The sequence below is a fragment of the Ursus americanus genome, chromosome 21 (genome assembly GCF_024610735.1).
Source record: "Ursus americanus isolate L20-20 chromosome 21, mUrsAme1.1.p, whole genome shotgun sequence".
NCBI lineage: Eukaryota > Metazoa > Chordata > Mammalia > Carnivora > Ursidae > Ursus > Ursus americanus.
The window spans coordinates 44,060,167-44,071,853 of record NC_142147.1 but is presented as its reverse complement, the minus strand read 5'-3'; the positions used below and the strand labels follow the sequence as shown (position 1 = coordinate 44,071,853).

General features: G+C 53.4%; 1 protein-coding gene across 2 annotated transcripts; it reads left to right on the top strand.

Annotated features, from left to right (window-relative positions):
* The first annotated feature begins 147 nt into the window (after nucleotides 1–147).
* Nucleotides 148–6,544, top strand: RINL (Ras and Rab interactor like). 2 transcript variants are annotated; one of them, XM_045785743.2, is made up of 12 exons: nucleotides 148–215; nucleotides 1,243–1,331; nucleotides 1,525–1,684; nucleotides 2,922–3,024; nucleotides 3,281–3,353; nucleotides 3,440–3,504; nucleotides 3,772–3,921; nucleotides 4,013–4,444; nucleotides 4,826–5,143; nucleotides 5,406–5,537; nucleotides 5,676–5,848; nucleotides 5,931–6,544. In XM_045785743.2, the coding sequence occupies exons 2-12, from the start codon at nucleotides 1,282–1,284 to the stop codon at nucleotides 5,985–5,987; spliced, it is 1,713 nt and encodes a 570-aa protein (XP_045641699.2). In that variant the 5' UTR covers nucleotides 148–215; nucleotides 1,243–1,281; the 3' UTR covers nucleotides 5,988–6,544. The 2 variants fall into 2 exon arrangements, with proteins under 2 accessions (XP_045641699.2, XP_045641708.2); XM_045785752.2 differs by lacking the exon at nucleotides 5,676–5,848.
* Nucleotides 6,545–11,687: the final 5,143 nt, after the last annotated feature.

Sequence of the window (11,687 nt, the reverse complement as noted above, 5' to 3'; positions counted from 1 at the left end):
CCCCCCCCCCCCTGCCCCCGGACTCCCAGACTGCCAGAGTTCCTTCCTCCAAAGCCCAGTCACCTAAGGCCCGAGCCCCCGAAAGAGAGGAAGGTTGATTTCAGATTACCCCCCCAGCCCCGCCTCTTCCCCCCCCCCCCCCGCCCGCCCAGCTTCCTCTCTCTACGAGGAACACTTTCACTTCCTGCTACTCCAGGCCTCCCCTCCGAGAACAGGTAGGGGTCCCCAGGGACCTAGCGGCTGGCATCGTCACCCCCCACTGCCTCCCTTTGGTATCAGGCTCCTGCCCCCATCCCGCGCTGTCCAGCACCACCGGCTGCCCAGGCGAGCATCTGCCTCCCTGCCCCACCCTTCCTGCCTGCTCTGGACAGGGCACCTGCTCGCTGTCCCCACCCTTCCTAAAACCCCGGGTTTCTGGTCAGCAGGCTGATTGATCTGTTTAGCTGTTCGTTAGCCTGTTTGTTACCCCCCCAGAGGGCAGGGGCCTGTTCTGTCCACCCCCGTTTCCCCAGGGCACTGTCTGGGCCTGTTCTTAGGAAGTATTCAGTGCACAGATGAACAGACCCAGGGGTCCTACTCCTGGCACTGCTGCAGGGGAAATATTCAAACATGCCCACCTGGAGTGATAACTCCCACTAGCTGGGACCACACACCCGCTGAAGAGTGGAAGTCCAGTGGACAGAGGGACAGATGTGGTATAAAGCAGAACAGAAAATGCCAGCAATAGCATCTCGGTAGCGGGTGTAGGATGTTCCCTCCAAAATTCTGGCTTTCTGGATGTTTGAAAATGTCCCTAATAAAATGTTGGGGAGGGAATATTTGAGGGCCCCCTGTGGCCTGGGAATGGAGGAAGAGGGGACATTGCAGAAGATAGGTCACACTGACAGGGTGCCTCCTGCGGGCTGCACTCATGTCTGGGCGCGGGCTTGGGCAAAGGCTGCTCCTCAGCTGGTCCACGTCTGGACTTGGCAGCGCCAGTTGTCAAAAGCTGAAATCTTTCTGTGCCACACAGTAAATAGCTGTCAGTTTGGGTCCTCCCTTCCCCCCCCAAGACACACTGGCCTCCCTCCTGGGACCCCCAGATCGCCCCACCATCCGGGTGACTAAAGAATGAACACCTGTCACAGCAAGGGGCCCTGGGTCCGTTCTGACTGGTCAGGGTTTCTGCTATATTGGTTGTAAATACATTGACTATCACCGCTGGGTTGGAGCCACCTTGAGCCTTATCTTCCTCCCTGCCAGAGGCCAGACCATGGCGTGCTGGCCTCCCGTATCCTGAGGATGGCCCGGTCGGAGGACGAGGCCTCTGCAGGCCCCATCAACGGGGAGAGGTGAGGGCTGCCGGGGCTCGGGTCTCCAACTCCTCCCTGGGCTTCAGAATCCCCTTCCATCCAATGCCCACCCCCCAGAAGACCCCGAATCCCATCTCATCCCTGGACTTCCCCTTCCTGCCCCTTTGACCCTGCCTCAGTGTCTAACTGCCCACCTCTAACCCCGGGTCTCCTGGGCCCCTCCTTGTCCCAGATGGGTTCCATCACAGCTGAATGGAGCAGGTGAGACCCCCGTAGGGGTCCTTGGGACCCCAGAGCCGCTCCTTCGCCTGTGGAGGACGTGGGGGGTGTGGCAGGTCCCAGAGCTGGGCACTCGAGACGCAGAAGCCCTTCTTGAGCTGCGGCCACCAGGGGTGAGTACTCACAGCCAGCGACCTTCCCTGACCCTCCCCGAGACACCGTGGGCCAGGCAGGACTCTGCTGGTTCCTGGTGACAAACCCCACAAGCCGGGCAAACCAATAAGGCTACTTACTGATTCCAATGACTGAAACAAACCCAGATGTGAAGGGAATTGCAGGAATGTCTGGGTCCTGAGCATTAGACAGCTTATAAATTTCTCCTCATCCCATTTCTTGGCTTTGTTCAACCGTGGGGAAAGCCCAAGGAACAAACTCCCATTCTACAGTAGTTAGGCAGATAGGCATTTATCCTTCTGACACATGCAGAAAGGCAGCCGCAGGCCCGGGTCCAGCAGCCCTAGTGACATCAAGGCCAGCTTCTCTGCCATTCCCTTGGACTCCCCTCATGATTGCCCAGTGGCCACCCCAGGTCCAAGCACACGTGTGTGCTCAAGGCAGGCGAAAAAAGGAAAGGAAGCCACCAATTGCACCAGGAAAACCAAAAGCCCTCACACTTGACTTAAAATATATGGATGGGACCCGGGTGGCAATACTTTTTTAAAGCTCACCTGGGAGTTATAAACCCAGAGGTGAGAAACACTGCCTACATCATCATCCGTCTTCTCCATCTGGGCAGATTATGCCAGAACAAGGCTGCAGTTCTGCAAGGAATGGGGATGGACTTGGATAAGGCAACTATCCAGATAAGGGGGCTCTGTCCTTGTGGTGGCAGAGATGGCTGTCCCCAGCCCGTGGCCACATCCCACAAGCTTAGCAATCCCCGTGTAAAAAGAGGCTTCCTTATAAAGAGCTCCAGCAAAAATCTTGTGGAAGATTTCCATTGGCTGAGCTTGATTCACATGCCCATCTCTGAACCAATCAGTGTGGTGAGAAAATACTCTCATCCTATTGACTAGGTCAGGTCACAGGGACCATCCCTAGAGCTTGGAGGGAGTTAGTCCCACCCACAGGGACTAAGGGAGGGAGTGGGTTTCTTTAAAGGAAATTTGAGGTGTGGAATCCAAAATAAGGGAAATGGATGCCAGGCAGGCAAAAGTTAACAGAGATTTGCACAATCCCCTGCAAGATGACCTTTGCCTCGGGGTGCCTGTCTGGCTCAGTTGGTAAAGCAGGCCACTCTTGATCTCAGGGTTGTGAGTTTGAGCCCCACATTGGGTGTAGAGATTACTTAAATAAAACTTAAAAAAAAATAAAAGATGACCTTTGCCTCCACGCTCCCCTGCCCTTCAGAGCTTCTTGGTCACAGGACATGACCCCAACCAGGTCCTGGTGTTGAGGACAGGAGCTTCACCAGGAGAAGTCCACACCTACCAGATCCAGAAGCTTCCTGGAGGTGAGGAGCCTACCCCCTAGATTCCAGCCCACAGCAAATTTAATCAGCTTTGCTTCCAAAATATCTCCCAAATGCTATTTGGTGCCATAAGTGGGATGCAAACATACAGACACAGGAAAAGATGGGGATTATAAAGGGTAGAAATTTTCCTGTTTTGAAGGTATTTTCTGATCCTGAGGAAGACAGAGTCCCAGGGAAGATGAGGCTGCCACCCCTCAACTTTTCTTCCTCGCCCCTTGTTGCCCCCTACCCCCAGGTGTGTCTCTGGAATATTCAAACCTCTGCATGCCAGACCTGCCCCATCTCCTGGCCTTCCTATCAGCCAGCAGGTACAGGTCACCCATCAAAAGGTCTAAGGGGGATCCATCCCTAATACATCCCACCCACACTGCAGCTGCCCCTTATCTTTTCCCAGGGATGTTTTGCCCAGAACCCTGCTCTTGCCCCCTCCCACTCTAAGGCCTGGAGACAAACACGCAGGTGAGGGATGGTTCCCTAAGGGAGGGGGAAGCTACTTTCCAGGCTCCTTGGTCCAGTAGGATGGCCCTTCAGGGACCAGACTACTGGGTTTGAGGAAGAATGAAATGGGGGTGAGGGATCTGTGGGAGGCTTGACTCCTGGGCCTGAGTGACAAGGGGCCAGGGGCCAAGCCAGTAATGAGGCTGGGAATTAAGTCTCCCGGTCCCCTGAAAGAAGCAGGGCTGGCTCCTCGGACATCTGGGACACCTCGGTTATGCTGGTCCCCAGGTCCTCCACTGACTGGCAGTGTCCACCTCAACACCTCTGAGACGGTGCTCTCCATGGTGAACAAACTCTACCTGGAGACCCACAGAGGGTGGGGGATGGAGCAGATCCCGCCGGAGACACCTCCAGAAACTGCAGAAAGACACAGTTCAGGTTCGCTGGGCTGGACAGGGCCCTGGGCCCCCGAGGGACGAGGGAGCCACGGCCACTGTTCTGTGGGGCCCAACTCTCTCCTCACATCCAGCCCCCAGGAACCCCGCCCCTCACCGGGTCTCCTGGGTTGAAGGCCCACTCAGCCCAGAAGTACACCATCCTGGGCCAACTCTGGCCAGCCTGGTGGAGGAGAAAGAGAGGGAGAACGAGGACGAGGACGAGGATGAGAATGAGGACGACTACAAAGATGAAGAGAATGGCCCTGAGGATGTGCTCACCCTACACATCCAGGCTCTGGCCCGGGCCCGGGGCAGCTATGTGGCCAGGCAGTTCCAGGGCCTTAGGGCGCGCCTCACCTCAAATGCCAGAGGCCCCCACAGGCCTGGGGACCCGGCCACAGAGCTGCTTCAGGATGTGCGGCACCTCCTTACTGACCTCCAGGATCACTTATCGAAGGACCCCGATGTCAGGGCTGTTTTTGGGAGCAGGGGGCCTGGGGTGCCCCAGAAGGACGACGATCTTGGTAATAAGGAGAACTGGGAAGGAATTTATGGCCATTCCCTGACCCCACTCGGGGTCTCCTTTGCCATCTCTTGGCGCTAACGTGTGTCCACACCCAACTTCTTTCTCTCCATCCCCGCGCACCTGTTCGCTTTGCCACTCTCACGGCTTTTCCTATATATAGTAACTCCTATTCCGTTCACCAGGGCTCCGTCTCGCACATGCGAGACAGCCGCACTCCCTCTCCCACGCGCGTGTTCACACCCAGGCTCCCTCTTCCACACGTGTTCGCTCACCCATGTCTACACTTATGGGTGGCCAGAAGCCAGGGACGGGTGGCGCTTGGCGCCGGGGAGGGGGTCAGCCCGGCGGCCCTTCGTTCACCCACGCCAACCCCTCGCAGGCGCCGCGGTGGAGGCGGCCTTGTGCCGGGCGGTGCTGGCGCCGCTGAAGCCTGCCCTGTGGACGCGACTCCGCACGCTCCGGGCCCAGGAACTGCGCCGACTGCGGCAGCGACAAATAGCCCTACGGGCGGGGGCGGGGCCTCTGGGTCTCCAGGAGGCGGGGCTTGAGGGGCAGAGCCCCGCCCCCATCCTGCGGAGTCGCATCCACGCGCGCCTGGCGCACCTCCACGCCGCCTGCGCCCCACGCCGTAAGGTGGCGCTGCTGCTGGCGGTGTGCAGTGACGTTTACGCGGGCCTGGCTCAGGGCGAGAACCAAGGTAAAGGAGGTTTACCCGCGTCCACCTGGATGTGCGGTGGCTTGAGGGTGGCGGGAGCCGGGTGGGAGGCGCCTGTGTGCACGTCGAGGGGAGAGGGGGGCACGCTCTAGCCGGAGGCGTCTACGCGGGCCTGGGGATCTGGTAAGAGGCGTTTGCATGCACAGCAAGGTGGAAGGGCAGCCAGCACCCGCGGTCCTGGGGATCGGAGGCAGGCGTCTGCACGTCCCCATCCACCTCAGAGCCTGTCCTCCCGCTCCGCCAGAGCCCCTGGGAGCCGACGCCTTCCTGCCCGCGCTGACCGAAGAACTGATCTGGAGTCCGCACATTGGGGAGACGCAGCTGGACGTGGAGTTTCTCATGGAGCTGTTGGATCCGGACGAGCTACGGGGAGAAGGTGAGCTCCCACCCCAGAAACGCCAGGACCCAACAGCCTCGCCCTGCAGCAGCGGGGAGGAGGCGGACAAACTGCGGTGAGACCTCGGGCGACCAGGGTAGCCTGAGAGCTGCGCTGACCACCCCTTCCTGTCCCTAGCCGGGTACTACCTGACCACGTGGTTTGGGGCGCTGCACCACATCGCTCACTACCAGCCCGATGCGGGCCGCGCGCCCCAGGGGCTCAGCTCTGAGGCTCGCGCTTCCCTGCGCCAGTGGCACAGCAGGCGGACGCTGCACAGACAGGACAGACAGGGCCACACCGAAGCCCAGGTGATCGTCCCTCCGGACTCCGGGCGGAGGGGAGCGCTGGACCCGTTACCTTTCTGACCCAGGCTCCCGTCCCTCCCCACAGGTCAGCCTGCCCTTTGAGGAACCATGGGCAAGAGACCCTGTGCCCAGAGACCAATGATGATGAGGGGTCTCAAACCCTCCTGCTCCGCGGGCAAGATTCCGGAGGCACCAGGACGCACCAGCTTCTGACCGCTGTTGGCTTAGGTGCAGGGAGGAGGGGGGTTCCCAGGAACAGACCCACCTCTGGTTTTCCCCTCCCCGTGGAGGGCAGAATAATGTTCTCCCCAAGATGTCCGCTTCCGATGCCCCAGAATCTGTGACTATGTTACCTTACATGGTCAAAGGGACTTGACATATGTGACTAAATTAAGGATCCTGACATGGGGAGATTCGTCTAGATCATCCTGGTGGCCCACTAGAATCTCAGGAGTCCTTCTAAGAGGGAGGCAGGAGGGGCCCGGTCAGAGAAAGAGATGTGAGTTTGCAAGCAGAGGTCAGAGTGAGGTGGCCAGGAGCCAAAGCAGGCACCTTCTAGAAGCTGCAAAAGACAAGAAGCGGCTTTTCCCCTGGAATCTCCAAAGACTGGGCCTTTGATTTTAGGCTCCAAGAACTATTTTCAACTTCTGACCTTTAGAACTGCAAGATAATAAATTTGTGGGGTTTTCGACCTGCTAAGTTTGTGGTAATTTGTTACAGAAGCAACAGGAAGCAAACACACTCTCTTACCCCGTTCTTTATTTTCCGTAGAAATTACCACTTCCTAACATACCATTATATGTGCTTATTTAATGTGTTAATTGTTCATAGTCTCCCTCCCCTTAGGTTGCCCAGCAGACATACAATGCAAGCTCTAAATGTAATTCTAAATATTCTAGTAGCTACATTCCAAGAAACTAAAAAGAAACAAGTGAAATTCATTTTAATAGCCCACCGGATTGAACCCAATATGCCCCAAATGTTATCACTTCAACGTCTCATCAACATCCAAAAATGAGGGGCACCTGGCCGGCTCCGTCGGTGGAGCGCATGACTCTTGATCTCAGGGTTGTGAGCGTGAGCTTGGGTGTAGAGATTACTTAAAAAAAATTTTTTAATCTTTTTAAAAAATCCAAAAATTATTGCGCTATTTAACACTCTTTTTGCATGTGTGCAAAATATTCAAAATCCAAAATTTCAGCACATCTCAGGCAGGACCAGTCACATTCCGAGTCCTCAATAGCCACCTAGGGCTTGGAGCTACCATTTTGGACAGTGCGGCCTTAGAATGTCAGCTCCAGGAGGCTAGGGAGCCCTGTCCTGTGCGTAGCTATGCTCTCAGGGTCTAGCCAAGAGCCTGGCACCAGGACATGCTAAGTACATACTTGCTGAATGATTCCATGCCAAGGTTTCTGTGGTAGGCTGAAGGTGGCTACCCAAAAGATTGCCCTGTTCTAATCTCCAGGATCCACGAGCGTTACCTTATTTGGATAAGAGTCTTTGCAGATGTTATTAAATTAAGGATCTTAAAATGGGGAGACTATTCTGGATTATCTGGGGGAGGGCTCTAAATGCAATCACACATGTCCCTATAAAAGGAAGGCAGCGGGAGATTTGACACAAACAGGAGAAGATGATGTGAAGATAAGCAGAGAAAGATTTGAAGATGGCGGCCTCGAAGGCTGGAGAGTTGATCATCACAAGCCAAGGAAAACCTTCAGAGGCACACCTGGGTGGCGCAGTCAGACTGTTGGTTTCGGCTCAGGTCGTGATCTCAGGGTCATGAGATCGAGCCCTGCATCAGGCTCTGAGCTCAGTGTGGAGTCTGCTTGAGATTCTCTCTCCCTCTCCCTCTGCCCCCCGCCCCCCGCTCATGTGCTGTCTCTCTCTCTCAAATAAAAATAAATAAATCTTAAAAAAAAAAAAAAAAGGCGGTCAGCCACCAGATGCTGGGAAAGGCGCAGACCCGATGCTCTCCCAGTGCCTCCAGAAGGAGGGGGCCCTGTCCACACCTTGATTTCACCCCCAGTGATACTGATTTCACACTTCTGGCCTCCAGGAGTGTAGGAGAAGATATTTCTGTCGTCTTAAGCTACTGAGTCTGTAGTCATCTGTCACAGTGGCCACGGGAAACTTAACAGTCACTCAGCACTTAATATAAACAAGAGAAAAATGGAGTAGAATTCATATCCAACCCAGTCTCACTCTAGCAACAAGGGACATGCATCTACTGATAGAGGAATTAACTAGAAAAGTAGGAAAATCCCCTCGATCCATTTCACGAAGAAATGTACTGCCATTACAGTTTTACAGTTTACATTTTGCCTTTCATAATGGTCAAAATTCTGTAATTTTAAACGTCATCTAAAAAATGTGCCAGAAAAAGTTTTTTGCAGTTGTTTTTTAAAAACCAAAAAGCTTAGGGCCGACTGGGTGGCTCAGTCGTTAAGCGTCTGCTTTTGGCTCAGGGCGTGATCTCGGAGTCCTGGGGTCGAGCCCCTCATCGCGCTCTCTGCTCCACTGGGAGCCTGCTTCTTCCTCTCCCACTCCCCCTGCTTGTGTTCCCTCTCTCGCTGGCTGTCTCTCTCTCTGTCAAATAAATAAATAAAATCTTAAAAAAAAAAAAAAAAAGCTTAAAATGGCTGCACCGGGCAGTGAAGCAGGAAGCAGGGATGGGGGGACTACAGGATGTGACCTCTGATCTTCTGTCCAGACAGAACTGAGTGGGGTAGCTGGAGCCCCGGAGACGTGAGAGGACCATCCTCCTTTTCAAGAACCTTCAGGGAAGCAGGGCACCAAAAATTCCATTGTGTTTACTTATTATGCATTTTTTAAAAGATTTTACTTATTGGACAGAGAGAAAGAGAGAGAGAGCACGAGCAGGGGGAGCGGCAGGCAGAGGGAGAAGCAGGGTCCTCACTGAGCAGGGAGCCCAATGTGGGGCTCCATCCCTGGACCCCAGGATCGTGACCTGAGCCAAAAGTAGACGCTTAACCGACTGAGCCACCCAGGCGCTGTTATTTATTATCCATTTATGTACGTACGTAGTTTTTATAATTGTGGTAAAAACCATATAATACCAAATTTACCCTCTTAACTATTTTTAGATGTTAACTGGTGTTATAATCGTGTTAACTATATTCCCATTGTTGTGTTATAATAGTGTGAACTATATACACGTCGTTGTGTAACACATTTCTGAAAGTCTTTGTCTTGTGAATCTGAAACTATGCCCATCAACCACAGCTCCCATTTCCCCTTCCCCAGCCCCTGGCAACCACCATTCTGCTTTCTGTTTCCATGGCTTTCATGATTCTAGACATCTCCATTAAGTGCAATCAGACAGTCTCCTGGTGAACTGGCCCATTTCACCAAGCAGTAGGTCCTCGGAGCGCGTGGGTTAAAGCCTCGACTGAGCCACTCAGGCGCCCCACGGTCTTTATATCCTGGATGGGTATGTCTTGTGGGCAGTCACGGCTCCTGGATTGCCTCATGATCAGATTCCAGTCCTGCGGTTGGGGGAAGTATATGCCGTGTAAGTGGACACGGTGTCCTCAGTACGTCCCATCGGGGCCCCGCGGTCGGCAATGCTCACTGTGCCCGTGGAGTTAAGGACTACGTTAGTTTGATCAAGGTGCCATAGGAAAGCACGGTTGGGGTGGTTACAGCACAGAAATTTGGTTTCTCACAGTTCTGGAGGTGGGAAAGTCCAAGATCAAGGCCTTGGCAGGTTTGGTTTCCTCTGAGGCTTCTCCCCGTGACCTGCAGATGGCCATTTTCTCCTTTTGTCTTCACATGGCCTTCCCTGTGTCCTCATCTGTGTCCTAGTCTCTTCTCTTTCAAGTTTTTATATATTTATTTACTTCTTTATTTATTAAATTGAAGTACAGTTGACACACACTGTTACATTAGTTCCCAATCTCCTCCTATAAGGACACCATTCATATTGTACTGGGCCACCCATATGACTTCATTCTAACTTAATCACCTCTTTTTTTTTTTTTTAAGATTTTATTTATTTATTTGACAGAGCAAGAGAGAGAGCACAAGCAGGGGGAGCGGCAGACATTGGGAGAGAGAGAAGCAGCAGACTCCCCGCTGAGCAGGGAGCCCGATGCGGGACTCAATCCCAAGACCCTGGGATCATGACCGGAGCCGAAGGCAGACGCTTCACCAACTGAGCCACCCAGGCACCCGTAGCTTAATCGCCTCTTTAAAGGCCCTTGCTCCAAACACAGTCACATTCTGGGGAACTGAGGGTTAGGATTTCAACATCTGAATTTGGAGGGGAGGGTCACACTTCTGCCCGTAACGGGAAGTGAGTGCCCCATCTCTCCCCCTCTGAGTTGTGATGTCATCTGTGGGTGGGACCGGGGACCCTGTGAAGAACCTGTCCCCACCAGCCTTTCACCCAATGCTTGTAGCACCTCCTCTTGGTTCTTGCTGAGTCATTGGATTTATTCCAACGACTGTATTCTATTTATAACAGGTGATACTGGTTTTCCACCTCCTAGAGTGAAATGACATTTCCTGGTTTGTTTGTTTTTTTTTAAGATTATTTATTCATTTATTTGAGAGAGAGAGCACACGAGCAGGGAGGGAGGGGTTGGAGTCAGAGGGAGAGGGAAAAGCAGACTCGAGCCCAATGTGGGGCTCAATCCTAGGACCCTGAGACCATGACCTAAGCCGAAGGTGGGCACTTAACCTACTGAGCCACCCCAGGGCCCATGGCATTTCCTGTTTAAATAAATGTGTTGAATAAAAAAAAATCTGAGTTGATTTCAAGAAAACTATCCAGTAGCTAAGTACATGGGTGATGTGTGGATATGTGGCAAAGTACGGGAAAGTGAAATGCAAAAGGTGGGCATTTGGGGTATTGCTGGTTGAGGACTATGGGGTCACATCCAGCATCTTGTTCACTCTGGAGCTCTGGGCTTTGTGCTGGATGCTTCCTCTTGCGGTCCCACTCCTACAGTGTCCCAAACTGGCCACAGCCTCTCCCCCAAACCTATACCTCCTCCTAGTACCCATTACAGGGGGCCCTCAGGATGCCCCCACTCCCTAGACTACAGCCCTGAGCCCCATCCTGGACACCTCCCTCCCCCCTCCCACGCCCCCCCATCCTCCCATTCCATGGCCCCATCCTGGTCCAGCCCAGCCTCCACTGCCTCCTGGCTTCCCATCCAGGGGATCCCCTCCAATCCCCGCCCACATGGTAGCCAAAAGGAAATTTTATTTTATTTTTTTATGTTATGTTGTGTTATGTTATTTATGTTATGTTATTTTTAAGATTTTAAGTAATCTCTACACCCAACATGGGGCTCGAACTCACAACCCTGACATCAAGAGTCACATGCTCTTCTGACTGAGCCAGCCAGGCGTCCCACATTTTTCATTTTTATGTAGTCCAATGTAGCTTTTCTTTAGTTGTTTGTTCTTTTGGTGTCATATGCAAGAAATCATTGCCAAATCTATGTCATGCAGCTTGTCCCCTATGTTTTCTTCTAAGGGTCTTATAGTTTGACTTCTTACAGTTAGGTCTTTGATTCATTTTAGGTTCATTTTTGTATATGGTGTTGGATAAGGGTCCTACTTGACTCCTTTGCATACAGATATCCATTCAGTTTTCCCAGCACCATCTGTTTAAAAGACGGTCCTTTTCCCATTGAATGAGCTGGGCACCCCTGTCAAAAATCATTTGAGGAGCACCTGGGTGGCTCAGCCGTTAAGCGTCTGCCTTCGGCTCAGGTCACGATCCCAGTGTCCTGGGATCGAGTCCCGCATCGGGCTCCCTGCTCAGCGGGAGGCCTGCTTCTCCCTCTCCCACTCCCCCTGCTTGTGT